This window comes from Harpia harpyja, chromosome 9 (assembly GCF_026419915.1).
Source record: "Harpia harpyja isolate bHarHar1 chromosome 9, bHarHar1 primary haplotype, whole genome shotgun sequence".
NCBI classification, from domain to species: Eukaryota; Metazoa; Chordata; class Aves; order Accipitriformes; family Accipitridae; genus Harpia; species Harpia harpyja.
In genome coordinates, this window is record NC_068948.1 from 15,003,149 (window position 1) to 15,030,582 (window position 27,434).

The 27,434-nt window shown below is 42.7% G+C and overlaps 3 protein-coding genes across 13 annotated transcripts in view; 1 reads left to right on the forward strand and 2 right to left on the reverse strand.

Annotated features, from left to right (window-relative positions):
• VPS35 (VPS35 retromer complex component) overlaps window positions 1-9,864 on the reverse strand; it is a 26,956-nt gene extending 17,092 nt beyond the window's left edge. The window contains exons 1-4 of one of the 3 annotated variants that reach the window (XM_052797156.1): window positions 9,682-9,864; window positions 2,639-2,737; window positions 1,031-1,127; window positions 119-242 (exon numbers count right to left, since the gene is read on the reverse strand). In XM_052797156.1, the coding sequence (XP_052653116.1) occupies window positions 119-242; window positions 1,031-1,127; window positions 2,639-2,737; window positions 9,682-9,849 (488 nt within the window). In that variant the 5' untranslated portion in view covers window positions 9,850-9,864. Of the gene's footprint in view, window positions 1-118; window positions 243-1,030; window positions 1,128-2,638; window positions 2,738-8,900; window positions 9,110-9,622 lie in introns of those variants that run through there. The other 2 variants (XM_052797158.1, XM_052797157.1) reach the window with 2 other exon arrangements.
• On the forward strand, window positions 9,795-17,091 carry ORC6 (origin recognition complex subunit 6). The gene is made up of 7 exons (XM_052797160.1): window positions 9,795-9,912; window positions 10,615-10,744; window positions 11,570-11,733; window positions 12,855-12,944; window positions 14,025-14,137; window positions 15,406-15,477; window positions 16,141-17,091. Exons 1-7 carry the CDS (start codon window positions 9,848-9,850, stop codon window positions 16,254-16,256), a joined length of 750 nt encoding a protein of 249 aa, XP_052653120.1. The 5' UTR covers window positions 9,795-9,847; the 3' UTR covers window positions 16,257-17,091.
• Window positions 17,092-18,162: 1,071 nt separating this feature from the next.
• The window catches only part of MYLK3 (myosin light chain kinase 3), a 63,930-nt gene continuing 54,658 nt past the window's right edge, over window positions 18,163-27,434 (reverse strand). For all 9 annotated transcript variants that reach the window (XM_052797154.1, XM_052797149.1, XM_052797153.1 and 6 more), the window contains 5 exons: window positions 25,733-25,803; window positions 24,083-24,211; window positions 22,912-23,064; window positions 20,906-21,038; window positions 18,163-19,893 (listed from right to left, as the gene is read on the reverse strand). In XM_052797154.1, the coding sequence (XP_052653114.1) occupies window positions 19,822-19,893; window positions 20,906-21,038; window positions 22,912-23,064; window positions 24,083-24,211; window positions 25,733-25,803 (558 nt within the window). In that variant the 3' untranslated portion in view covers window positions 18,163-19,821. The remainder of the gene's footprint in view (window positions 19,894-20,905; window positions 21,039-22,911; window positions 23,065-24,082; window positions 24,212-25,732; window positions 25,804-27,434) is intronic.

The following is a 27,434-nucleotide window of genomic DNA, read 5'->3' on the forward strand; positions in this document are numbered from 1 at the left end:
TTATCTGAACCCAGAGTCTGACCACTATTTACCAGTTTTAAAAAAAACCAAACACACACTAACATATACACACTTGCAGTCTCGAAATAATATTTCCAGCATACGTATACACACTTACAGTCTTGGAATAATATTTCCAGCGTACTGTACTAGCTCATAAAGGTCTGCCACTTTCCTTCCTTTGGCAAATTCATCTGTCAGGTAGACTTCCAAGTAGTGTAGCTCATCAGAAATTGCCATGTCTCTCATAGTTAAGGATTTTAAGTTAGAATGTCTACAACAGATTTACATAGTAATTTGCTCATTCACACCAAGGAGGAAAGATGCTGTACTAAATACAATCATGCCCAGGTAGGTGGTACTTCTGAAACAATAATCACTATTGGGATAAGTGTGCAAAATTAACCCCAAGCCTTCAATTGTCATTTTTTGCATATCAGAAAAGGGGAAAAAAAACCCCAAACCCTAAATCAAAATAGCAAGCAAACAGATGTGATTGAACAGAGTGTCTAAAATAAAGGCATACTAGGTGTCACAGAAGAATATCATCCACACATGGAGAAAGTAGTATTTGAATATATTCGTATTCTATTCCTACGTCTCATGAAAAGGTTCCCCTTCTTCAAATACCACAGTATGCACATGTAAATACACCAAGGCACTGATTTATGGTTAGAAGCTAAGATAATAATGAAGGGCAAAAAGTAAGTTGGTTTTACAGATTTTGGGGTAGCATAGTGCAAGCAGAGTTGTTTTACAGAGCTGGTATTTTTACAGAACTAGACTTCTGGAACCGCCCAAAGGAAGATATGGAAGACATTAAAGACTTGTTTTATACCAAAGGGAAAAGATGAACTTACACAGTGAGCAAATAAGTGCGTGTTCTCCTACAATATATCCAGATAACTAAATATTGAGGAGAAAAGTGCTAGTAAATATCTGAGACTGACGAGACACCACTGTACCAAAAAGAGCAGATGAACATTCCAAATTCAGCATTTCAACTATTCATTCCCTCTTCAAAGGATACAGAGCTCATAATAGCTCTTTGGAGATAACATAGAAGTCCGCAGCTCACCAAGCATGTTGGAAGCATGTTTCAAAGCATCCATGAGCTTGTTTTTGTCCTTTAGAGGAAGAAAGAAAGGGAGAACAGTCTGTAAGAAATAATACTGGGCAACTGCAGTATTTTAGAAAGCTACACTTATAGCTTTTTAAAAAAGCATGCAAAGATTAAGTAAACATCAGGAAATTCCAATTAAATGAAGTGAGTTAGTATCTAGCTTGTACTATGTTGCCCATCCTAATTAAGCAGAACATTATACCTGAAGGTGGCAAGAAGACATATCTGAAGACAGAGCTACAGTAATAATTTGTGAATACTAATGGTACAAAAAACTTAAAAGAAAATTTTGCTTATGCAGAAATCTCCACTCACCACTCAGATCTTATCCAGCAAGCAAAATAGAACAGATTCTCCCCTGCCCCCCCTCCCCGCCCCCAGTCTGGTCTGTTGTTTTGCTCAGGTCATGAAGAAACATCTAGGAGACAGCAGATACGTACTGCCGGCAGACCACTGTTAGAATTAGATTCCTCTTCCCCTACTTCTCATCCAAGAACAACACCTTACTGAACACCTTACAGTTTATTAGGCTGCATATAACTTACATTTATGGTGCATATAATCACCTGGCATCACAGGATACAAGACAAACTTCTAATCTACCACCTATACATACTTGTTCAACCCATCACAAGCAGCTGCATTAAGTTTTGAGGGAGAACGAAAGGAATTGCTAGAGTGATCCACTTAGTATATTGTCACTCAGTCACAGATAGCAGTGAAAAGCTCAGCTGCAGGTACTTCAAAGACTTCAAAAGCATTCCACAGACTATAAAACTGGAATGGGTGTTACCTTTCTTGCTACTGTCATTTGGCTGCAAACAAAGTTAGCTTGGCTAACCACATGAAAATCTACAGGAATATATAAGTTTTCATTGCAACTTCAAGCAGTTTCTCCAAATAAAAATAGGCTTCTCAAACCCAAGAAAGCTACACATGATGACATCATCTGTCTGCACTGGCTACAATTTCAAGATAAAGATCTCAGCACAACCCTAGCCAATGGTGTTTTCCAGTCACAGAAGAATTCATGCATCAGTCTACAATTAATCACTACAAAATTTATCCTATGCAGCAGGTAATTCATTATTAGCCTCACAGCCTGTGGTTCATGCCAAGAAAAGACTACATGGAAAAAACAACACTATTCTTGTTTATGTTCAACATACTTTCTCATCATATAGTTCCACATAAAATGAATTTGAGCAATAGCCTTCTGCTGTCAAATGGCAGGCTTATTCTCAGTTTAGGTTTACTGAAATGTGAGCACATTAATTATAAAGGCACATCTTTATAATTTATCTTGTCAAATACTAGAGCAAAATCAGGAAGACACATTCAAAGAATACTCAAGGCTAACTCTCATGGAGCAGCTGCCTCATTTATTTGCAAAGCCTCTACCAGAAAGATGCATAAAGGGTTAATTTTCCTCACAGCACTAGAGATTAGTATTGATTTACTGTTTAACAACTAGCAGACAAGAAGCTTCATTGCATTTTAAAGTCACATTCTTACCAAGCATCTCTTCATCTGGAAAGACTGCACCTTCACAGCCTGAATGGCTTCATCCAGGAGTTTTTCCTGTTCATCCTGAGGAGATTGCTGTGTTGTTGGCTGGAAGAAAAAAACAGAACTCAATTATTTTTATGAAGCTGTTCATTACTTGATTCAAATTGGGTTCCTGTAGTTTAGAACATAGTGCAAGTGACACTGCAGTGTGACCACTCCAGAGTTGTCAGAAATAGCTGTGTGATATGTAAGGGAGAAAGTTCCCAGTACTCTGCAAAAACCTGAGGGCAGGGAGAGGTACGTTATGGGTAACCTGCAAGCAGCACTGCTTCTTGGAGTGCAAAACTATGGGGACAGAACAGGGTCAACTTTTCCCTTCCAACATTTAGAGGTCAAGAATCCAGTGCAAGTATCTGGCAAGAAAAAGCTTCAAGAGAATGCAAAGACATCACTATGTTGAGAGGAAGCATTACTTCTTTCCATAGAGCTTCAAAGCAATGCCCGGACTGCACACACGCTCTCCTGTACTCACAAGTTCTCAATTAACTGCCGTCTGAGCCACGCAACTCTATTAAGGACAAGTCTCAGATAAGCAAAGCATAAAGTACAGTTACTGCTTTCCTGAAGGTAGAAGCAACTTGCAGAAGGCAATAGAAAACTGAAGAGAAGCAACAACTTTTCATGTCCCCTACTTGTCCCAGTGACCCTCCTCCTCTCACCTCTCCTCAAAGAGGCACATTCTGGGCCTTCAACTTAAACTTTCAACATCTTTTGCCTTTCCAAGGATCATACTGCATTTTCTTATAATATTAATTAAATCCATTGCTTACAGCCTTAAATTTCCCCCCCAACCCAACTACAATAGGCCTTCTCCTACTGCAGCTGCTCCCTGCCCTCTACCAGACTGGAGATCAGTTCCTATAAACATCTTTAAGTTATCCTCTAAGATGTCCAAATTTACTTAGATCAGAACGCCTAATGCTCTCCCCACCTACAACCAGCCTTCCTCCTAACACCTTACAAGGAAACACCACCATCCACCTATTGTTTAGGCCCAGTTTTCAACATCTCATTAGAGCCTTCCAGCTTCTCCCAATCTTGCAGTTTGTTTTCAGGTGGCCTCTCTGAAATACGGACAGAGATAAAAGCACCGATGTTGTGTCCCAATTACATCTTCTCTACTCTTGACAAATACCACATACACAGTGATTTGCACAGCAGGTTCTCCGAGCCTGCAGCTTCACTACATTCTCAACTATTTACATTTTTTCCCCTCATCCACTGTGTTCAGAAGGTTCCTGGTCTCCTCCTTTTACTAAATCTCAGTGACAAACTAGCAGGCCATGAATTACATCATCCTGATGTTCTTAAAAACAGTATCTTGAGTACCAACTCCTCCCACACACCCCATGCTTGGAGTCCCCATAAGTATCTTTTGAGGACTGGGATTAAAATTGAGGTCTTCATTAAAATAGAGAGGTGTTAGTTCAACAGCAACTTAATGGTTACAGAGCACTGCGGCTTTGGCACGCCCCTGTTTTCTCCTGTATTTAACTGGGTTCTTGCTCTGCAATTGGAATCTCCCTAATAAGAGTCACGGACAGTATCTCCCCTTTGTTCTCCCCACTACCCTTTTCCACATACAGAAAACAGACAGTGCCATGCAATACTGTTCTTGCCTGGATCGTGCCCAAACAGGCGGTAAAACTCTGCCCTTGAAGGTTTTCAATCACCCAGCTAGACAAAATCAAGGCTGATCTGATCTAACGTTGGTGATAACCCTGCTTCAAGCAGGAGGTTATATGAGATAAAGGGTCCTTCCAACCAACACTTCTGTGACTCAGTGTGCCTCAGTAATATTCAAACCCTGCACAATAACTAATCAACAAGTCTGTTTAGTCAACAGAAAAAAAACCTCTGCTAATTAGAATGACCACCCCTCTTACAAAGCTCTCTCTAATTAATCACATAAAGTGCAGATCTTCCAAAAAACAATTTAAGTATAAGGCAAAAGTAGTATCCATGGCTAGATGACCCTATTTCCCAGGCAATTCAATAGCTACAAACTCTTAGAAAACTTCCAAAAGTGAAGCAAGTGCGTTCTACCAGCAGAACTCTGCTGTAATTGCTAAGCTTTATTTATTCCATGACAGATCGGACTTTCAAGGAACAGAAAATGACAGTGCTGGGACTAGTGTGCAACAATCAATATCAAAACATCATGTAACAGACTTGCTGAATTATGTCTATGCCAGAATGTTTGTCACAATCTACAGTCCCCTGAACCCATACTAGTGCTTTAGAGAAGATACTTCACTACTGAGCTGAATGCCATATGCTCTAACCACATCAGATCTCTCTATCTTAAAGCACAGCTAAAACCAGTGCAGTAACGTTAACACTAACCACAGCTTCCTAAGCCCCCTTCTCCTAATGGGCATTAAGCTTACACAGCTACCAGTCCTGCTCTTCCATCCCCAAGGCCATGTAGTGCTGGGAGAGCTGTTTAGGCTGTAAAGCATCAAATAAGCTAGAAGACTAGCCCAGCTGATTAATAGTTTACCATTCACCTAGTTCACCCTACAACCATATAAAACACTGCAAGTAGGGCTGTGAAATGAAGGCCTTTTGACAGCAACATCAAGTTAAAGCATTTACTGAAACACATAATACTTGTTACAACCTCAAGAAGTGGTTGGCAGAGTGCATGCGCATCAGTTTCCTTTCTTTTGGTGTGAAAACCACTGGTTAAAGCATAATGGCTATGACAAGTTTGAGACTATGCTTTACATGACACCAATAATGATCTCATCAGAAATATCTAATTGAAGGTATACACTTTAACCACTGTCTTTTAGCAACAGTTGGGGAAATAATGGAGTTTCAGAGCCTTGCTCTGTCTGACCTAGCTTTCCCATTTATAATGAACCAGAGTCAGCTTTACATCACATTCTGTCTGCATCAACAGAAGACATTGACAGCATTTCCATTTCTGCTCTAAATTTGAGCAGCAAGGTCCCACACTGTATTCAACACCAGGACCGTACTAAGTACATAACTGAATTCATCAACAGAACCATCTCCATGTTACCACAGAGATTAACTTTTTTTCTTCTGTATCTCTTCAAGATTAAAAGCAAAATTACATTTCATACCTGTTCTGATTTGAGGACTGAGAAGGTGATTGGTCTAACCAAAGATGTCTTTACTACAAGGGTACTGCACTTCATGTCTAAAGAAAAGACAATCTCAGCATTTTACAGTTGCACAGGTAGTGAGATAACCTACCACTGACTGTCACAAGCAAACAACGGAAGCAGCCTGAGGTGGTGTTTGTAGCAGCTTTACTTCTATATGAAGAGAAAACATCTTAACAGCAGCACCAACTCTTTCTTACTTTTCAAAGTCTGAATATTTATCAGCTTACCCTTTTCTTTCCACTTTAGAAAGCAAGCTACTTTCAGCTTCAGAACTATAGAGTTTTCCACACATAACCTGGTTATTATCAAGTGATACACAAAATCACATCAAGATACACATATCCTGACACATAGGGCTGAAGTTTGAGGAAGCTGTAGCAAAAAGTAACCGAAGTAAAGAGAACGTAGAGCAAAAGCATACCAATGACAGCAGGGCACACACCAAACTAGAAACCAGTTCTTCTGTCAGATACAATGTTGAATAAAGCTGTTTATGCTCTGTAGCTTCCACTTCAAATGAGGAACCTAGTAACACAAGATAGTATTTTCAAGTGTTATTTTATCAAAAAATGCAATTGCACTGTGGAGTCCTACGCCAATCTACAAACAAGAGTCTTGAACATAAGCTTTTGAAGTGGGAGATACTTTGACACTGGAGAAAAGCAGCACTACTCCACAATCAAGGCACAGAATGTCCTGCCTTGTCAACAACATGTACTATAAGGTATAAACTCCTGCATGAACACAAGATAAGCAATTTATAGCAATTATGCAGCCATTTAGACTTTAGAAATGCCTGAGCCATACCCCCATAGATACACTGCAAATGTTGAAGAAAAAAGGAGAGTTGATGTGAACAGTTTTCTGCTTTACTTGTTACCTAACCTTTTTCCCTCTGAAGCCACAAGGAAGCAAGTGAGCAGTGGAGAAGGGACAGAGAACAGCCTCTTTCAGCTGCACTATCAGTTTCTGTACAAAAGACCATAGTCGTCTTCTAGCTTGGAAGAAAAGACTATCATAAGTTACCACATGCAAGTTATGGAAGTCATAACACACAGCAGCTGAATTTGGCAGGGGGGTGAGGAGAGCTGGCTTTTGGTGTGCATTTTTTGGGGGTGTGGTTTTTTGTTTGTTTCAGGTTTTGTTTCCTTGGGGTTTTTTTTAAATAAAGGCTAGTGAACTCTAAGTTGCTTAGAAAACAAGAGTTTTTTTAAACCCCAAACTAGCTTGGAAGAAGTCTACTGTCTGGCTGATCAGAGTGGGTAATACAATTTATCCTGCAAATAACAATTAGAAAAGTGTATTATTGCAGCAGCAAATGTTATTCTGGACTATGCCTATCCTCATAATGGCAACTATTCTTGAACATACAAAGCGAACATTACAACTATTGTGTACAATTTACTTATTTTCTAACACTCAGCTCCATGGGAAGACTTCCTAAGATTCATACTTGACACTTAGCTGCACTCTGGAGAGGGTTATTATTTTGGGTCAATGTGTTGACTAGTTAAGATGCTCATTCCACTAAATCTGGTTAACTTGCAGTACTCAAGAGAAAGGATTACATAGTATTGAAACACAGCAGAATCAAGGCAAGCTTGTGGAGCCTACCGAACAGCTTGTATTCTGATGATACAGGTATCTTAAGCTAGATGCAGAGTATAAATAATACAAAGAGGAATGTTTTGCTTCTGTTCCATTCTAAAGTGCATTTTCACCAAATCTCCAAACAATTAAGTACTTTTCTTTAGATAACTGATGTGCTTACAGCCTATTCCACGCATGACTTTTCCTTCTGTTTGCTCACATGCTTGTGTTTAGTACCACAATGAATGAGATTTACCCAAAGAAGTTTTTCTGCCTCCTCCTAGTTGGATTTTATTAGGACTACCTACCAACCAGCCACCACTGAGACATTTAAAATGAACACTACTCAAGACAGAAGATGGGTTAGCTACAGAAGTTGATCAGGACAACTGCCAACCTACAGATGAAGCCTGGGTGCACACAACGCATTGCTGTAAAAGTCACTGAGCTCCCTGGAATTAACAAAATATGCATAAGCATTTTATGCCATACAGAAAGTATTACTCTGCAACACTGAAGGCAACTCCAGAACTTCTATTGTATTTCACAGCATAGGAGCTCAAAGACGAACCAGAGAGAAGAAAACATTTTTCACATGTTTAAACTGGTACTTACTGCCACAGGAAGCCACGAGACATTAACAAGAATCAAGGGGCTGGACTTTTTATTCAGGGGATGATCAAGAACAGCCAGAGCCCTCTTAAAATCAGTCTTGTTAAAGGTACTTAAACATTCAGCTTCACGGTTTAAACCAAGCTCAACCATAGGAAATGGCAGCAGGGCCTAATTTGGTAGAGGGGATTATCCCATGTTTAACACCTAAAAGTTTATTTTTTCTGAATCACCTGATACCAGCTATTCTTAGAAAGAGGACATGAGACCAGAGAAGTCTCAGGCCAGTTCCCATGGAAGTGACAGGCAGAGGAAAGTTGTATCATTCATGAGTTAATGACTACCACAAAGTATTTATGTGGGGGACAGAGACTGCTATCTATGTAGATTTAGCATTTCTCATCACCCAGTTAAGTATTTTCCATTAATCTTTCAAGTAACATTACAGGTTTTGCCCCCCCTACCTCTAGAGAATACAGTATTAAACTGATAGCAACATACACATAACTTTAAAAAGAAAGCCTGTGCCAAAAGCCTATGAACAGTGCAATCCCTGCTTTATAAAGCAGTTAGGTTTTGCCTCACTGTCTAGATACTGCTAGTACTGTTTATACTCCACACTTCAGCTAATTAACACGCCATGATAGTTATAGCACATGCTGCTTACAATGTTATTGAAAATTAAAGAGGTAGACTTTTCGGTTTTACTAGGAAACTTGATTGTGCCCTTATTTTTATTGAAAAATGAAAAGCATTTCTCAATAAGAGCTATTTCCATGCTGAAATTTCAGGCTTGCCTCTCAAATAAACCCCAGCATTTGCTCCAAAACGACTCTATGGAGCTGGGCCCACCGATGCAAAACCACCTTTTCTGCAGGCAGAGAAAGGAGGTTCACTAGGAAAGTCAGAAACAGCAGTCCTGGAGGGTCAGGAATAACTGAACAGCAGACTGCCCCGTGGACAACAAGAGCCCATATGCACAGCACTCGAAATGACATAACCTCGGGTTTATGACAGGAGCGGCACGCTAAAATACACTTAAACTCTGACCGCAAGTACAGTGGCGGTTCCCCAATAAAAACACCTACTTCCCCCGCGCCCCTACACGCAAACTCGGTTGAACCCTGTAAAGCAGTGACTCGCACTGACCCGCCGCAGCGGCGGACCGCGGGCAGCCTTCACCGCAGCGCGAACCGTTACCGCGGACACAACGGGCCCAGCCCTCACCTCAGCCCCGCCCGAGCCGGGCGGCGGCCTCCGAGCCCGAGCCCGGGCCCGGCTCCGGCCCCCCACCCCCCCCGCCCCAGCCCAGCCCAACCCAGCCCACCGCCGCCAGCGGCCGAGCGCAGCTGCTGACGGCGCGCCCGAGCGGCAGCGAAGAGGAGCCCCCAGGTCCAGGCCGGCCCCGGGCGGCCGGGCCTGCCCCTCGGCCACCGGCGGGCGCGGGCCGGACTCCTCCCACCTGCACACACGGCAGCGGCCAGACCAGCCTCAGCCTCGGCCTCGGCGTCAGCGCCGAGACGGGCGGCGCCCCACGGCACCCCCCGCCGCGGCCCGGCCCGGTCCCCCGCCACCCGCGGCCCCTCACCATGGTCGCGCCGCCGCCACAAGCCGCCCCCACCAGCAACACCCCGCAGCGCCGCGCACCGTCATGTGACTGCACCGCCCCGCCGCCGCCTTCCCGTTGGTCCGTTCCGAGGAAGTGGTCCGCTCCGGGCCGATTGGCCTAAAGGGCGATGATTGGCGGCAGGGTCGGCCAGTCCGCGGCCGAACCTGGTTCCGCGTCGCGGGGCGAGCGGGCGGGAGCGGCCGCATGGAGCGCGGGGTGGTGCGGCGCCTCGCCGCCCGGCTGGGCCTCACCGAGCCCGGCGTCGTCAGGTACGGCGGGCCGCCCGGTGGGGAGTACAGTGCCGCGGGGCGGCTTCCTCTCGGGCGGCCCGGCTGCGGTGGAGCCCCGGGAGCGGCGTCTTCCTCCGGCGGGGCGGGCGGGGGGTGCACCTGCCGGGAGTCGGTGCCGTCCCCTCCCGCTGTAGAAAAGCCTGCGCACCGGCTCCAGCCGGCCGCCCCCGCTCTCGGGAGCGTTATTCCCGTCCGGATAAGCGGGTCCAGCCGCGCGGTGCTGGCCTGGCCCGCGCCCCTCCCGCCGCCTAGCCGGGCTTCGCCGCCGGGCCGGCCTCGGCTGCGCCCGGGGGGGGGACTGGCGGGCCCCGGTAGCCCTCCCGGCACGGCAGCGGCAGCCAAGGCCTGCCTCGCCTCCTTGCAATGCCGGCCTGCCGTCGGTTTCCTTTGGTCCTGGTCGATGTGAGAAAAGTCACTGACCTTGCGGTACATGCGGTTAACGAAAGAGTCGTTTCAGGCGATGAAATGCAGAGCTACTGCTGCAAATTGTTAGAGAAAGGGCAGTGTTGTCCTGTGTTTGCCACCCTGTTTAGCACCCTTTCCCTAAGTGTGTGCTGCAGCCACTGCTGGAGTCGGGGTGCTGGACGAGGTAGACCTTGGATCAGTTTCTGTCCTGCCATTCTTACTGTCTTCTAACTGTGCTTTTGTTAACGAGAGCTTTGTATGCTGGGTGTTTTGCAGAAAAGCTGAAGAGTATCTGCGGCTGTCCCAGGTGAAATGCACAGGATTGATGGCTCAAATGACAGTGACAAGCAGTGCTGTGATGTGCCTGGACCTAGCAGCTAGTTTCATGAAACAACCAGTTGACAAAGTAAGACACAGTATACAACTTGGCTGACTGGTGCATTCTCCATAAGCCCACTAGAATCACTGTTCTGTGTAGTGTATGTTGGGAGGAGGAAAGGGATAGTAATAACTGACATTACCCTAGCAGTGTGCTGCTAAACGCAGAGTTAGACCTTTCACTACTCACAGTTTGAAATGGTAGACTGAGATCAGTGCTGTAGTCACTTCACAAGTTCAGCTTGCTTTGTTATAATTTCAGCTCTTTCAGTAACAAACAAACTACCAGCAAGGATGTTAAATTTAAGATCTGTCCCTTTTACTGTGGGAGGGAAGCAGCGGCTCCAAGGAATCCGTCTCTATAGACATACCTGTAAATATCCATCTACAGACCTGCCAGGTAAATGGCACTGAGCTGCCAAAATAATGTCTGGTACAAGACGTTCATGATTGTCCATTCGCAGACAGAGGAGAATTGAATTGGACCTGACCCCGTGAGGAGTAGTATAAAAGTATTGCTCAACTCTTCAAGTTGCCCAGATCTTGGTTACCTTTGTTTTTAACCACCTTGTGATAAAAGGGCCATGTCATATTGTATGGAAAAGACAAGCCTCATTCCAGTGAAATGGTCTAAAAATAACACTGCATTAAAAGATGCGGCATTCCTAGGTGGTTAATCTTTCTGCGTGCAGTCAAAACTTACGTCGTTCATTACACAAATTTGTTTAATATAGCAGTTGAACTTTACTTTATGGTGTTGCGTGGTTTCTCCCTAATCTATTTTGGTTGCCTGAATAAGATGTCGGGAAGGAATCTTGCTAAGTCTCAGGGTTTGTCTTTGTCTTCTTGAAAGAGCTATTTTGTTAAACTCTCCGGTTTGAAGAAGACAACCTACCAGAGCTCCATGAAGTCTTTGGAGTGTTTGCTAGAGGTGAACCCCAGATTGGGAATGCGAGACTTGGCTGTGCAATTCTGCTGCACAGAGGCAATGAGCACCGCTTCAAAAATACTACAGAGGTGAGGAAGCTCTCATGAGCACGATGGTAACCACTAGTAATATTCTTAGTTCATTAGATGTGTAAGGAGCTTGATGGTTTGAAGGGCCAGGTATCTCCCACTGAGTGGAGTGATGAGGTGAGTTCTAAGCACTGACACTCCAGCCGTTTATCTAGGCTACTTTTTAGAATACATATTAGAAAGACTTAGTTTGTGAATCTCAGTAAGTCATTGTCTGAGTCCCAGTTCTTCAAGTGGGAATAGCATAAAAAATATAGGACTCCTAGTCCCTGTGTTTGTCTATAGCATCATGCTGTCTTCCATGTCACAGTTGGATCATGTCACACTTCAGAAGTAATGTTCAACAGAAACAAGTCCTCCCTTCTGGAGAAACAGATCTCTTACAATGCATAGTACCTGTAAAAACAAAAGGTAGAACAATTCAATGGAGATTCAACAGATATAACTAAAATTTTGCACTCTGTAACATCGACTTTAACAAGAGCAATCACTGAAGAGTTCTGTTCTGGAGTGCTGTCACCCTGATAGCCCATGGTTAAATGCTGTTAGGGATTTAGAATATTCTGAGTTGCTGGTCAGTGAACAAAGGCTGTGTGTGCTTGTTGATGCTTAATACAAACTAAAAAAAAACAGCTTGGGGACAGGTGTCAATAAAAAATTCTCTAGTGCTGCACATCCATCATGTCATTTTCTGTATTTAAGCCTTCATCTGTGTAATATACATATTAGAAGAGTCAAAGAAACCATAATTCTACCCTCTATAGGATGGATTTATGCAAAGCATCTCATGGTAACTTTTAGATGTAATGTAGAGATAAAAGTGCTGCGTGGATGGGGACCACAAGACATAGATTTTACTGACCTGCAGTGACCCAGATCCCTAATTTAAAATACCTTTAATTCAAAAAGAGGAGATGATCCTAATTCCCTTCTTTTCCCTAGTCTCTTTTGCTCTTCTCAGCCAGTAGCAGCTGTTTCTGCTTCACTGGGTTGCAAAGGAGCAAGTGATCCAACAGGAGACCTGTTCAACTGCTGAGTAGTGCCGTGTGACAAATTCATTTCAACAGCTTCATTTGAGGCAAATGCACTATACAATTCTCTCTCTTATTGTTGCTCTTTAGGTATGAATCCAGCCTCTCTGAAGCACAGCAAATGGACCTTGATTTCTCAAAACCACTTTTTGTAACAGCTGCACTATTCACTGCATGCAGGTGAGTATAGCTTGAGGGATCTTTTGTGGGTTTAAATGCCTAGTGAGACACCAAACTGACACAGTGCTTATGGTCTAAGCAGCTGATTCATTCAGCATGTCTGAATAGTCTGAAGGGTCTTGCTTAGTGCATTATGCTGCCCTGCTCCTGGAAATGGAGAAGTCTCCAACCTATACTGCATTTGCTTTCAGGAGAAAGCAGAAGTATTATATCAAATATACAGAAAAGAATCTTTAGTTACCCTAAAATAAATGACATTATGTCTTCCCTGGTGTGTAAGTGTATGCTGTGGGTAATTCTATTAGGACACATCCATGTCAGTAGCTGAAGAACTTCTGTTAGTGTTTTGCACTTCACCCTCCTTCCTCTCAGCCTAACCAGCATAATTCCTTAGTAACATTTTCAGATTCAGTGGGGATTTTTTTCCCACATCAGGATAGAAATGAGCTGGGCATAAAGCAAAAAGTGGCTTTTGGTGAGATACTGCTCATGGTGCAATAATGGCTGCTGGCTTACTTCTGAGCACCAAGAATCAGCCATTCTGAAGAAGGAAAAACCTTTGGGAGATGGATCCAATAGCTTTAGGCCTGCATCAGCTTGAAAGATAGGTGTCAGGAGCACCTGACTCAGCAGACCCTTTGTAAGAATTTGCTTGCATGCAAATATATTTCCTCTCAGTATTATGCCTTGTAACAATCTTATTAAGTGATTCAGGTGCTGTGTTGCACAGCTCCTGACAAGTGTTCTTTTGACACAGAGGTCCCATTCAGCTTTTTGCAGTAGTGGGATTTTGTCCTGGTTCCCTCAAAATCTGAAAAGTACCTTTTCCTAATAGAATTTCCTCATGTAACTTGAACTAACCCTGGGTCTCAATTTCTGAGCTGTATTGAGTGAGTAGTGTAGGGGCCTGTTTTTTAAGCAAGTTTGTTTCTGAGTGAGACAAGGATTAGACAGGATGAAAACTCAGGCCTACCTTCCTCATTCTCACAGGCAGTGCTGGTATAGTAAATGTCACCCTCATCTGAGTGATAGTTGCTGGAGTGTTGCTTTGTACAGAGATAACTTAACTTTTTCTTGTAGGTGTTTGAAGCTAAAAGTGGACAAAACTAAAATGTTGGCTATGTCTGGGGTGAAAAAAGCAATCTTTGACCGGCTGTGCAGTCAGCTGCAGAAGATAAGCCAGCAACTCAGCAGTAAGTTTTTTGGCTTTATCCCTGTAAGACAGCATATCCATTGCCTGGCCTCACAGTGCCCTATCCTTTTCCACTAGTGATTTCATTCTGATCACTTTCAGCCAAACCTGCCCATCCATTCCAACATGTTTCCTGCAGCCCGGTTCCCAGTCACAGGAATTGCTTCTGGGGAAGTCACAACAGCTTAGCATGTGGCAAGGCCAAAAATAAGTATTTTTCTCTCTTCTCAAATGCTTGCTGCTCCTTACATTCTCTGCTGCTGCAGTTTATTCCCTGCTTCACCCATACTAACTGACCTGTCTTGGATTCCTCCTTCTTGCTTGGTTTCTGCACCCTATTAACATGGCAAAATGACACACAAATTAACATAGACATCTTGCTACCTCTGCTGCTTTGACTGACTCAGTTCTGTGTTTTCCTTTCCCCCACTGCAGGATTAACAAGCCTAATCCTTGCTCTTCTAGTAGTAATTCAGCCATTACCTGACACCATCCCTCCACATACAGTGGGCAGACATGAGGAATCTCTCACCTGTTGTTGAACCTGCAGCTCTCTCCACTCCTTTTTGTGGAGGAGGAAGATTGAAATATGCCACAGGTCTTCATGTCCTTACATCTCTGCTCCTTCCTACTTATATCCTTTTTCCTTTCCCAGGCTTTCGTTCTTCCTCTCCCACTGACGGTACCCCTGTTTCACCCTGTCTTCATGCTTCATATCATGAAGTTTTCTGGAACGTGCTGCCTGAATCCAAACCAAAAACTGCTGCTCTCTTCATAGGCATGGACCTTCCCATAGTGCAGTGCCCTATAAAAAAAAAAAACCCAAACCTTACCCCACCACTAAAGCAACTAGGAGTTTCTGTATCAGTTCAGGGAAGAGTGTGCATTTGTATATACGGACAGCCCCCCATGGGTTGTGCGCATCTATAATACAAAGTGTGGAAATGGGATAGAAGGGGAAAAAATAACTGATAATCCTGCCTGAGTAATCAAGAAGGGTAGCGCAGTGTGTTTTTGGGGTATGAACATGGTGGATCATTGTGGTTACAAATGCAGCAGCAGTGCAGCCAACCAGTCTGTGCAACCCTTGAAGTGTGTTGGCACCTCTGCATGTACAGCTTGGGCATCAGTCTGGACCAGGGAACTGCTCTAATAGACAATACTTCTGGAAGGTGGCACTGCTGTCAAAGAATTGAATATAGACTGCCACCCTTGAGGCCCCAAACACCATTCAGAAGCAAAGCAACTTTTTTTTTTTTTTTTTTTTAGAAGATGTTCCACTGGCTGCAGAGACAGCTGAGAGCTTGAACGCCAACCTGGAGCATTGTGAGAAGGAAGATGGTAAGTTGTGTTTATGAACTAAAATCAGCTCACCAGAGCAGTCCTGAGCTTTAATGGTGCTTGATAACATTTTATCATAGAATATCTCAAGTTGGAAGGGACCCATAAGGATTACCAAGTCCAACTCCCTGTTCTTCGCAGGACTACCTAAAACTATATCACATGCCTAAGGGCATCATCCAGATGCTCCTTGAACTCTTGACAGGCTTGGCACCGTGACTTCTCTGGGGAGCCTGTTCCAGTGGCAGACCATCCCCTCAGTGAAGAACCTTTTCCTAATCTCCAATCTGAACTTCCCCTGATGCAGCTTCCTTCCATTTCCTTGTGTCCTATGTTTTAGTTGTGTAATATGCCATAATATTCAGTTCACAGCAGCTACTCCAATTCTGCAAACCACTGGCTAATGAAAGGAAAAAGAGAACCTAGCAGAAGGACAATGGTGTTTATACTGAGTAGTCCTAGTAGAATTAAAGACAAGTCTTCCATTCAGACACAAAGGCAAAGAGGTGACTTCTGGCAGATGAGGGGAGCAGCAAATCACAGAATTAGATAATATAGTGCAAGACCCTGTGCTTGTGTCTGTACATTTGCTCACTGCCATGGTTATTGCCAGCACCATGTTGCCCACGATGGCCTGTCATGGACTTTCTCCTTCCCTCATAGGATCTGAAGATGATAAGGAGATGCCATGTAAACAGCCAAAGACTGAAACAAAGCAAGACTATGAAGAATGGAAAAAGAAAATCCTAGAAAATGCTGTTAAGGCACAAGACAAGTAGGAGTACTGTCTCTGTAGTGCCACCTAGTAATATCACTGCTGCTTGCTCACAGTTTTAACTTTCCCTCTGCTCTAACAAGAGTTCAGTGGCATGAGTGATGGCTGCCTGGTAGCCAGCTAATTTTATTTATGAGCTAGTTTTTAAGTATTTAAGAATGCTATTTTTAGTAAATGACATCAGAATTGAGGTGATTTTACAAGAAGCCTGACTACTTGCCAGGTGGGTACTGGAGCAGCTATGGCACTAGGTGGTAGAATAGCTTCATTTCTCTTGCTGCAAGAAGCAGGTAACACTCTAATGCTGTGTTAAGTGTAAATAAGTTGTAAGTTACATGCCCTTGTGCCCCTTGCTGGAAGTAGTCAGTGAAAAAAGAGGGAGGAGACTAATGGTGTCTTGTTACACTGCAAAATCAGCAGAGGAATTATAAGACTGATAACTTTTTTATTTTTTTACTGTTGAAGAAATATTGTTTAGTCACTGAATTAGACTTATTTCTATGACCTGTATGGGACTGAAGTCTCTTGTGCTTGTAACAGGTCCCAAATATTCCAAGAAACAATAAAGATAGTAGGAGAAAAAGCTTTGTATTATATCAGGTTCTTGGCACTTGTCATATATAAAACCCTTAGAGCACAAAATAAAAGACATACAGGAGATGTCTGTTCTTTAAGGAGGAAGATACCCAGGGGACAAGGATCTTGTCTGGGTAATACAGGTTTTTTTGCATCTCACAGTCACAAACTTAGCAAAGAGGAGAGAATGCCCTGCCCTGTAGTTCTTAGAGGCAACTTCTCTGGTCCTACACTTGCATCCCAGCTACTCAAACTACAATTTGTGTTAACTACTTTTTGAGAAAAAAATCACAACTTTGGCTGATGTAACTATAATAAAACCAATCCAAGTCTTCTGCCCATTTCACTTGCATGTTTTCTGCCTGGGATGTGCAAAGAGAAGTTAACTCATAAACCCTTGTTTCAAAACAGCCCAGAAAACCCTAAGTGTCTGTATGAAACAAGATAAATTATCTCATGTCTGAGCATTTAAGATTTAAAACACTGCTCCCATATGAGCTTCTTCTCAACAGTAATTTAATGGCTTGCCAAATGCCTCACTGCTGTGCATACTCCCTGCTTACCTGGGTGACACTGATTGCACCAGGATTATGATAGTTGATATCATTAACTGCTTTAGATGTCAGTGTATGGGGCCAGTTCTTTTTGTCATACTTACTGTTCCAGTGACTCACAGGTCACCTCTGGTTTGTTCTTTTAGCTTTTTGTAGACCTCAAAGCAGAAACATCCCATAAGGCTGCAGAGGTGGGTTCCATGGTACTGCAGAACAACATGATAGCTGCCAAATCTAAAGGGATTTCTTTCTATTAGAAATGAAATAGTAATCCTGCTGGGCAGAGGCACCTTCTCTTTGTAGAAAATGGAGAGGAAATAGGTACAAGACAGCAGAGAGCATACATGTGTTACCTTCTTAAAAAATAGAGGAAGCAGCACACAGTAATTGGAAAATTAAAACTTACTGGACATTTTCCTTTCACTTCTCCTCCCAATGCATAAAAAAAGAAATCACCTGAAGCCAACTTTACTTTAATTAGCAAGAGCTAATTTCATTCCAGATGAGAGTTCTGAAACATAACAGTAAGTAAGTATTGGGGAACGGACTCCAAACAAATGTCTGATGTGCAGAGAAAGTACTGGATAATTAACCCACATTGAGTAAGAGCTGTAACAAAATGTCTGGCATTTAAAGTCTGATCTAATATGTAGCAGAGGGTCCTCAGAATGGGAGAGGATCCAACCTAGTACATTAGCATTCTGTTGTTAAGACCTGCTCAGAGATACTTTCAGGTTTGTTTGGCAGGGGGGTTAATTTAAACCAAAATGAGGAATAGGCTTGTTCCACTTTAATGGAATTTCTTAGTATTAATTCAGAAATATACAGACCAATTAATATAATCACATTTAGCATGCAGAACTACTGTGGAAGGAAAACATGAACTAAAGTGGGCCTTCACAGAAGGTGATACATTGTCAAGATTATTTTACTTGATTTTAATAATTTTGCTCTGTCTCAATTCTGGAAATGCTGCAGAAGCCCAGAATTCAGGACTATGCAAAGTGAGAAGCACTGGAGTGGAAAAGATAACTAGACTAGGGTAAGCCAGTCTTACAAGCCTCCTTATTAGCAACGAACACTTTTGCAAATTCAAGGGATGTGAAAGTCCATAAAGGTAAAGGGAGCTTTACAGTGATTTGATGCCTTTGCTGGAAAGCTAGTTTTAGTACTATTAGTTTCTGGTTTTCCTAGGAGCCCATCCAGCCCACACTGTGTTTTGCAGAATCTAGAACAGGCATAAAGGAAACCACAGGTTTAATAAATAATGTTATACTTTTAGCTGAGAGGTTGTAAGTGGCTCCAACTCTTTATACATCAGGAAAAAGTTTAAAATCCAAAGAAGTTAGTATTGTTAAGAAAACGTTTAATGTTCAAGAGCAAACTGGGGGAAAAAAACGGGCTTCAGCCTCCTAACTGGGCTAAAGGCAGAGTCTGGCAACACACCATTTCCCTGCCACTGAACAGCAATAAAACCTGTTTTGCATATCACACCATATTAGTTTCTCAGACTTCACTAAAATTGTCCAAAAGGAGAAAAAAAATCTTCAAACTAAAACTTAGAAAATTAAGGGCTGCAGTCATAGCCAATGAGAAGCACTTACAAGTTTTAAATACATACAAAATGATGTCTGGAAATCTTTTCTGGACAACATGAGATCTTTTTGCATAGACCTAATGGTCATTAGGTGATTTTTATTTGTGGCAGTTTCACCTATCTCCCTTCCAACAGTTCAATCAATTCACCATGAGAAAAAGCAGCAGTGGACCGACTGACTTAAGTTGCTTCAAACCAGGATTCCTCATACTTCCTAACTATGCAGTGACTATTTTTTAAAGGAGAGAGCAGAATTAAAAAAAAAAAACAACACCCAAAACTATTCAGCTCTGAGTAGCTGCAGTGAATCATCATGATCATGTTTGGAGGAAGAAATTAATTTTTGAAAAAATTACAGAAGAAAAGGATATCCCGTATCTTTTGTTCTATGTAACAAACATCTGAGGGAAAAATTGTGCCACTGTTGTGGCAATGCTCTGAAATTGATGACATACATCAGTCCTGAAGAAAGTCTTTAGAGATCCCATGCTTGATGTGAGAAACCAGAAAACTGACAAGGTGTTTTCTTGTGTAAACACACCAACAATACTCCACAGAAAGCCTTCAGCAAGAAGTCAGCCCCAGTAACAGCCATGTTTTTCCATCACTATGTACAACAACTAAAAACTTGTAAATACAAACAAGGTAGCTTCTGCTTTGAGAAATTATTTCAGTGCCTCTTCCTTGAGGTGCTTCTGGAACCTTAGCACTACCACACATATTTGAGGAGGACAAACCCAAAACCTTATGTTATAAAACAAAGGGGTAGAAATTATTGAAGATACTGAGTCCTTCCATGGCTTCATGTCCATCTCCAACAGTGGCAGATGCTTCATATAATCTTAGGCAAGCTTGACAGACATACTCTGAAATCTCTTCAGCCTGTTAGCAGCAGCCACCACATAAAAATGTTTCTGTGAACAAAACAGAACAGTTGAAGTGTGAGTGCAACTGAGGAAAAGGACCTTTTCTGTGGCTGACATGGATTTTTCTTCTTGGTAAATCCATTTACCTCTAGTAACCCACACCTTGTGTGGACTGCAGTGCAGAACAGCTTTGTACTGGGGAACCACTGATGACTGCAGCACAGACTGCTAGTACTGTGAACTTCTGCAGCATTATTACGAATTGTACAGTGATACGTCTTTAGATTATGTATTTTTTTAAAATGCGAGTGCAGCAGTCTGTGACCAAACAGCTGGAGTGCAGGAGTGGAAAAAGTGTAAGGCTCTGGTTTAACTCTTTGGCAAGGAATTACAACTCTCCAGTGACAAAAGAAAAGGAAATGGTCCTCACTGAGTTTTCTTCACATTTCCACAGGCAGCTTTGTAACAAAATCACTGTGTTCACCTTTCAGGATCAATTATCTATAATCCAATAAAGATTCCAATAGAAATTCTTATGTATCACTTCTTCATATAAAATTCAGTTCTGAAGGAGCATGGGGTTATCAGAAAGGTTCTGAGTTCTCCGGATGGGTTTAAGCCTAATTTTGTCTCTCTACCGCACTTTTACTCTCTGCAATGGGAGGCACAAAACTCCCTTATGTTGTATCCCTACTCCCTAGTGACAACAGAACAATGCAGCTGTTGTCAATGGAAAAAATCTCTCCAACATGAAGAGAAAGAACATTTAATAGAAGCTAAGTAGCATTTGAAGTCTCTGAACTTGTAAAGAAAAAAAAATACTAAATGCCAATCAGAAAGAATAAAAATTGAAACCGAACTTGCTAAAAATAGAAACAGTATCATTCTGCAGGAGAAAAAACTTGATTTACAATGGAAAATAGACTTCCCAAACTCATATTTACAAGAAAGAAGCCTGTGGGCAAAAGTGAGCCAACACACAAAAAAGGAGGGAACGGGTCGGTCTGTGTTGAGCTGATTTTCCCTCTGGAAAGAGATTTGCCAGACTTTGTCTATTTACCTTCCATTTTCTGTGAGCCATGTAACCCTGGAGCAACAACTGGGACTTCAGGCGAAGCTTGGACTTCTTGGCTTTGGCAGGTAGATTGTTTAACCACTCGTGCTTCAGACACTGCGTTGCACTCATCCGACAGCTGCAGGAGGGGAAATATGCCATGTAAATCCAGATACCCTCAGTGCCATTTCCTCAGTGCTCTGTGCTCCTCAGTACTACTGATAAAGAAACTGCCTTAAATGAACCAACACAAGTGAGTGGAGATGCCTCCTGAGATGCTGTTCATCCGAATGCGTAGGATGCTAAAGACATCCTGCACTCTCCAGTGTAAGGGGTGAGTGGTGTGAAAAGCTGCTGGTGGGTCTGCAGTGGGTTGATTGAGCTGTGGTTAAATGCTGTATTTTGCCTTTTTAGGGTTTAGTTTTAGGTGTGTGGGTTTTTTCTTTGAAGAAGCAGCTGTACAGGTTCATCAGTTTATGTATCATTTTGTTACGTGAATGCAGAACTTTACTAATAGAATCAGTACATACAGAAAAATATTTGTGGTGTTACCTGTCTGTCCTCATAGTACAGGCTTATTCTGTGCCTCATATTTAAAAAGCACAATTGTCTATTCACCCTAAACTTGGATCAAGCTAAGCATACATTATATCCTGACATTCAACAATGGGCCCAAATGTGAAGGCCTATCCAAAAAGCTTTGAGAAATATAGGGTAATAGAGGAAATCTTGGAGGAGAGGTGTTGAGAAAGAAAGTTTAATTTGCCTTTTTTCAAAACAAAAGCCTATGCCTAACACCTGAGCTCTGTCTGAGCTGTCACTGAGAAGATGAGGAAAAGACAAGTCCTGCCTGCTCGCATATAATTTCAGTAGTCAGGGGAGGTAGGTACAGATCTTGCACAAGGCCAGACCTACTGTCCCAGCATGGCAAAGGTGCCTAGTCTGTAGGAGAGCAAAGGTTGTCCATGTACCTTGTGAACAAGTGGGCCAACTAATTGTTGCTCTTTGCATCTCACTGACAACACTCTTTTCTTGCATAGTCATTTCATTCACAGCTTCTAACCAGAAGTGTCCCTCTGGAGTCCCTATTCCCATTGCACAGAGAAAAAAAAAGGAAGACTCCAAAGCAAAGTTTACAGTTTCATAGCAAATCACCATCACAGTCTGAGAAAAAACCCTTTGTTGTCTCCTGCTGGCAATATGCTGAAGTTCAGTTTATTCTTAGCTTTTCATGTGACTTACTGTTCAAAATGTAATTAGTGCTAGAATTGATTTGTCTGATTTAGGTAATGATCTGGAAGTTGTTAATATTCTAAGCACTCCTTTGAATTCCCCTCAAACACACAATCTGTTTCACTGTATGCATCATTTCCTGTTTTGATTAGTTTTGTATCGCTACTCAGCAAGAGAAAATTTTCTCTACTCACATACCCAACCCCATAGCCATGGTCTGACATCAATATCATCCTCATTCCCTCCAGTTATTTCATATGTGCAATCACTTTTTATTACACTGGAGCCAACACTGAGAAGCCACATGCAGAGTTAAGTCCCAAATTCTCCTAAATATCTACCAAATGCATGTAGACTACTTTAGAAGAGAACAATGCACATTTTCACAGCTGCAGCTTCCATTTATCCTCTACAACATTCAAGAGACATTTTTGCAATTTGTCAGGGCTTGTCAGAATCCAAAGTAACAATATAAATAGCTTTTGCTCAGAGAAGGAATACTGAAGACAGATTCCTACACAGCAAATCCTTCCATATTTCCTCTGTTCTGCCTGTATTGATGCTACTGTGAAAAGCAACTTTCTTCAGTCAAGGTACACAGACATTGTCCTTTTAAATAGGGACTTTTGAATCACTGAGGAACTGCCCAGCAAGCACAGATACAGCATACAAAAATGTCACATATTAAGCTCCCATTGTCAGCTGCAATCCAAACAGTTGGCTAGGAGGAACTTAATGTCATTAGGTGCTACTGTCCTCACGATCAGATAAAGAGGTACCTTTTCTCCTTCACAAGTAGTCTGGAAATGAAGTCTTTAGCTTCCTCTGATAGCTGTTCAAATGCTTCTGCATCAAAATCCCAGCTGCAATTGACTACATAATTCATTGTCTCTGCATCAGTTTCTCCCAGGAATGGGGACAGGCCACTAAGCCTTAAAAAAAAGAAAGAATAGGAGGGAGATGAGTAGGTATTATATGCAAGATGTGTTTTTCCTGCTACAAATCCTCTGCTGTATAGCTGTTGTTAGCTTACGGAGAAGAAAGAATCTCAGCTATGGGGGGGTTCCAATTCTCAGTCCTTGCCAAGATAAGCCAACAGTTTGGAACAGTAAAGTGTTGTAATGTTAGTGTTACTCTCTAGCAGTTCACTCAGCTATGTCAGGGAGCACTGTTAATAGATCCCCAAGAAAATTAATTCCATGGGGATCTAGGTGCATACTTCAGTGCTTTCCCAGCTAGGAAAGCTAGGGGGACTCAAGCACTTTCCTAAATCAAGGCTCATATCCATATTTGGCTTGAATTAAACAGAATTCTGAACAATAGTATGCTTTTTTCAATTAGTCTCTAAGCCCAGATTTATTGCTTCAGTCATTTATTACTTCATTCAGTTGGGTTTTGGCTAACATACAAATTTAAACCAGAAATGTATCCAGTTCACAGAAAGCATCTGTGAAAGATTCTGGGACGCAAAGTCAGCGACTTTGGACAGACAAGCTGTCCATGGCCACCATCCAGATATCAGAGAAAAGTCTGACATTTTTTAGACCCATGGCCTAACACCCAACTCTGTGCAGATACACACCAAGTCCAAGCTACTAAAATGATCAGATTGCAAATCTGAAAATTAACTCAAGTCCTCGGGCATGCAATCAAAATGAAAACTCTGACATGCTTTCGGCAACTTTTCTGAGTAAAAAAAGACCTGATCCATTTTGCCTTGCTAAATAAGGTGGTCAGGGAGAAGAACATTTACGTATTTATCGAAAGCATTATTTGTTGTTTAGAGCCTTTGCGTTAAGAGCTGGTTTTTTTAACAGAATGAATTAGGAGGAGTCACAGCCAGATGGGCTCAGTGGTTGCTGCATTCCTGCTCTGCAGATACCCTCCCCACTGGCGTGCTCTTGCAGAGCCTTTGGTGCTATCACCACAACCCCTCGCAGGGTTACTCACAACATATACGTGATGACGCCTACACTCCACATGTCCGTTGGGAAGGAAACAAAGTCATAGTTCACCACTTCAGGAGCCAAGAACTCTGGAGTTCCAAAATTAACCTTCAGTTTCTCACGAGGTTTGTACCTTTACCGGAAAGAGACATCAGTGGTGAGCGCAGGCTGGGGAACACATCTCACATTTGTAAAAATCAAGGCATGGCTTTTTGCCATTGTGAGCATGGCAGAGCAAGCAAAGCAGACTCCCCAGGCAATCAGGACAGCATTAAAGTCTTTAAAGAATAAATTGGTGAATTTTGCTGTGACTTCAGGTGAACATACCAAAAGCTATCCCTTTGCCAGAGCAAAACCAGAAGGAAGACCAAGGGCAATAAAACCTGCAAAGGCCTCCCCCACAGAGTGACAGCAGCTTTACTCTCTGCCAGGCTTCACAGGACGCTTTCCAGCAGATGTTGTACAACATAAAACAAATAAAGCACCTTCCATTACAACAGGTTTGGAGAACATTTGCTTAATGGGATGTACCCAGCTACAGCTCAGGGTAAGGGTCTGTGTAAAAAATAGGAGCACAATGTAACTGCTAAGGTGGGACCCTGAATAGGATTATTTGGGCTTGGTAACAAGTTAAACAGTGCTCCCATATTGGGAGAAAATGATTCTGTTCTATTGCTTAAAAAGGAAAGGTTACAAAACTGAACCAGTAATAATTGTCACTGATGGCAACTGGAGTTACATCTGTGTCCAAACAGAACAAACCATTAAAGCATTGCTTTTACATCTCTCTCTCCTGGAAGATCTCGTTTTCAAAACGGCTTTAGTAGAAGTTTGCATCTTTACCCTCCCAATTTAAAAAAACAAAACCAAAAACCTCAATGTGTCTATTTCTGTTTTCATAAAATACTTCCAAAACAAAAAAGTCCTTGCACAGATACTTACATATACACACATAGGTACATATATGCATGAATGCACCAGGTTTTGGCTTAAGAAAAGCCACAAAGGGTTTAGAAAAGAAATAGAAAAATGTTGTTGTTCTTACTGTTATACCAACAGGAATCATTCCTTTTTTTTCCTATGGGAATTGACTTATGCTCTCACAGCCTTCATTTAACAAACTCACACGAGCAAAGTAAAAGAATGGAGAAAAGCCTGTATTTCTCTAAGGGCTTCCTGTTTCACATGGGATGGCTCAAACATGCTCCCCCCCCCCCTTTTTTTTTTCCTTCAATCAACTTATCTATGTAGAGTTTAAGCAGATAATTTACACAACCAGAATCTGCACAATAAAACCCAGCAATCAAGAAGTCTCTGGGAGCCCTCACAGAGTTCCTAGAGTAAAAGCTCTACATGGGGAATCATTTTGAGATAATTATAACAGCAGTATAGCTTTATTCAACAGAAATGTTATTTGAAAAAGTAAATAGATAATTAACACACACAGCAGAAAACTCATGCCTGCAGGAGCATACTTCCTAGCTCACTCACATAGCAGAATCACTTTAGAGCCACCAAAATGCAAAATGCAAAAAGAAATCTAAAACCAAAAAACCAAACAACCCACCCCAAGAACTACCAAAAACATGTCAGAGGTTTGTGGGTTTGTTTTGGTTTTGGTTGTTAAAATAAATTCTTAACTGAACTCTCTTACCTCCTTGCTAATCCAAAGTCAATAATTTTAATCTGGTTTCCTGTGTGATTTACACATAGTATGTTTTCAGGCTACAAAAAGAGAAGAGGATATTTTGAGTTAAACATGACTGTTTGGGAGAGAGATCTAGCAGAAGAGTATAAAAGTCTCAGAAATTTTAATAATTTTTAGCATAATACTTTTCCTTCTATTCCTATCGTGGTAGAGAGGGATTTGACTGGCATACTGAGTTAGTGAAAGGTTTGGGTTTGGACTTCCCATAAAGAAGTTTAACTTCTGTTCCTGTATAACAATATTCCTATATTTAACCATAATGACAGATTTTGAAATGGAAAGGCCCCCCTGTATAAAATGGTAGAGTCAGTCTGATGGTTGAGGCTTACCCACTGGATTTACTCCTTAAATATAAAAGTAACTCCATAAAAAGCCACAAGAAACAGGTCAAATGCATCCTTTGGTTTGCCCATGAAGGCAAAATTTTGTTTTTTCCAATAAGAGTATTTTTCAAGGTGGAGATGGGGAGGATGATGGTGTTCAAACTTATTACAACTGGAGAACTGTTGTATTGGGTTTGTGTGGCAAGATTTTGGTAGTGGGGGGGTGGGTGGCTTCTGTGAGAAGCCGCTAGAAGCTTCCCCTGTGTCCGACAAAGCCAATACCAGCCAGCTCTAAGATGGATCCACCACTGGCCAAGGCCGAGCCCATCAGCAATGGTGGTAGCACCTCTGGGATAACAGATTTAAGAAGGGAAAAAAAGTTGCAGGGGGAACAGAAACAGCAGCTGGAGAGTGGAGTGAGAACATGTAAGAGAAACAACCCTGCAGACGCCAAGGTCAGTGAAGAAGGAGGGGGAGGAGATGCTCCAGGTGCCGGAGCAGAGATTCCCCTGCAGCCTGTGGTGAAGACCATGGTGAGGCAGGCTGTCCCCCTGCAGCCCAGGGAGGTCCATGGTGGAGCAGATATCCACCTGCAGCCCATGGAGGGCCCCACACCAGAGCAGGTGGGTGCCCGAAGGAGGCTGTGACCCCATCGGAAGCCCACACTGGAGCAGGCTCCTGGCAGGACCTGTGGCCCCATGGAGAGGAGCCCATGCTGGAGCAGGTTTTCTGGCAGGACTTGCGACCCCGCGGGGGACCCATGCTGGAGCAGTCTGTGCCTGAAGGACTGCAGTCCATGGAAGGGACCCACGCTGGAGCAGTTTGTGAAGAACTGCAGCCCGTGGGAAGGACCCATGTTGGAGAAGTTCGTGAAGGACTGTGTCCCGTGGGAGGGACCCCACACTGGAGCAGGGGAAGAGTGTGAGGAGTCCTGCCCCTGAGGAGGAAGGAGTGGCAGAAACATGTGATGAACTGACTGCAACCCCTATTCCCCATCCTCCTATGCTGCTGGCAGGGAGGAGGTAGAGAAAAGCAGGAGTGAAGTTGTGCCTGGAAAGAAGGGAGCAGTGGGGGGGAAGGTGTTTTTAAGATTTGGTTTTATTACTCAGTACCCTATTCTGATTTGATTGGTAATAAATTAAACTAATTTCCCCAAGTTGAGTCTGTTTTGCCAGTGATGGTAATTGGTTGGTGATCTCTCCCCGTCCTTATCTTGACCCAGGAGCCTTTCCTTATATTTTCTCTCCCCTGTCCAGCTGAGGAGGGGAGTGATAGAGCAGCTTTGGTGGGCACCTGGCGTCCAGCCAGGGTCAACTGTCTACAGG

Excerpts from the sequence above, each read along its gene's own strand:
- ORC6 (XM_052797160.1), top strand. The coding sequence starts at position 9,848 with ATGGAGCGCGGGGTGGTGCGGCGCCTCGCCGCCCGGCTGGGCCTCACC. Across the intron at positions 10,745-11,569 it reads TGAAACAACCAGTTGACAAA|AGCTATTTTGTTAAACTCTC; the intron begins GTAAGACACAGT and ends TCTTCTTGAAAG. Across the intron at positions 15,478-16,140 it reads GCATTGTGAGAAGGAAGATG|GATCTGAAGATGATAAGGAG; the intron begins GTAAGTTGTGTT and ends CTTCCCTCATAG.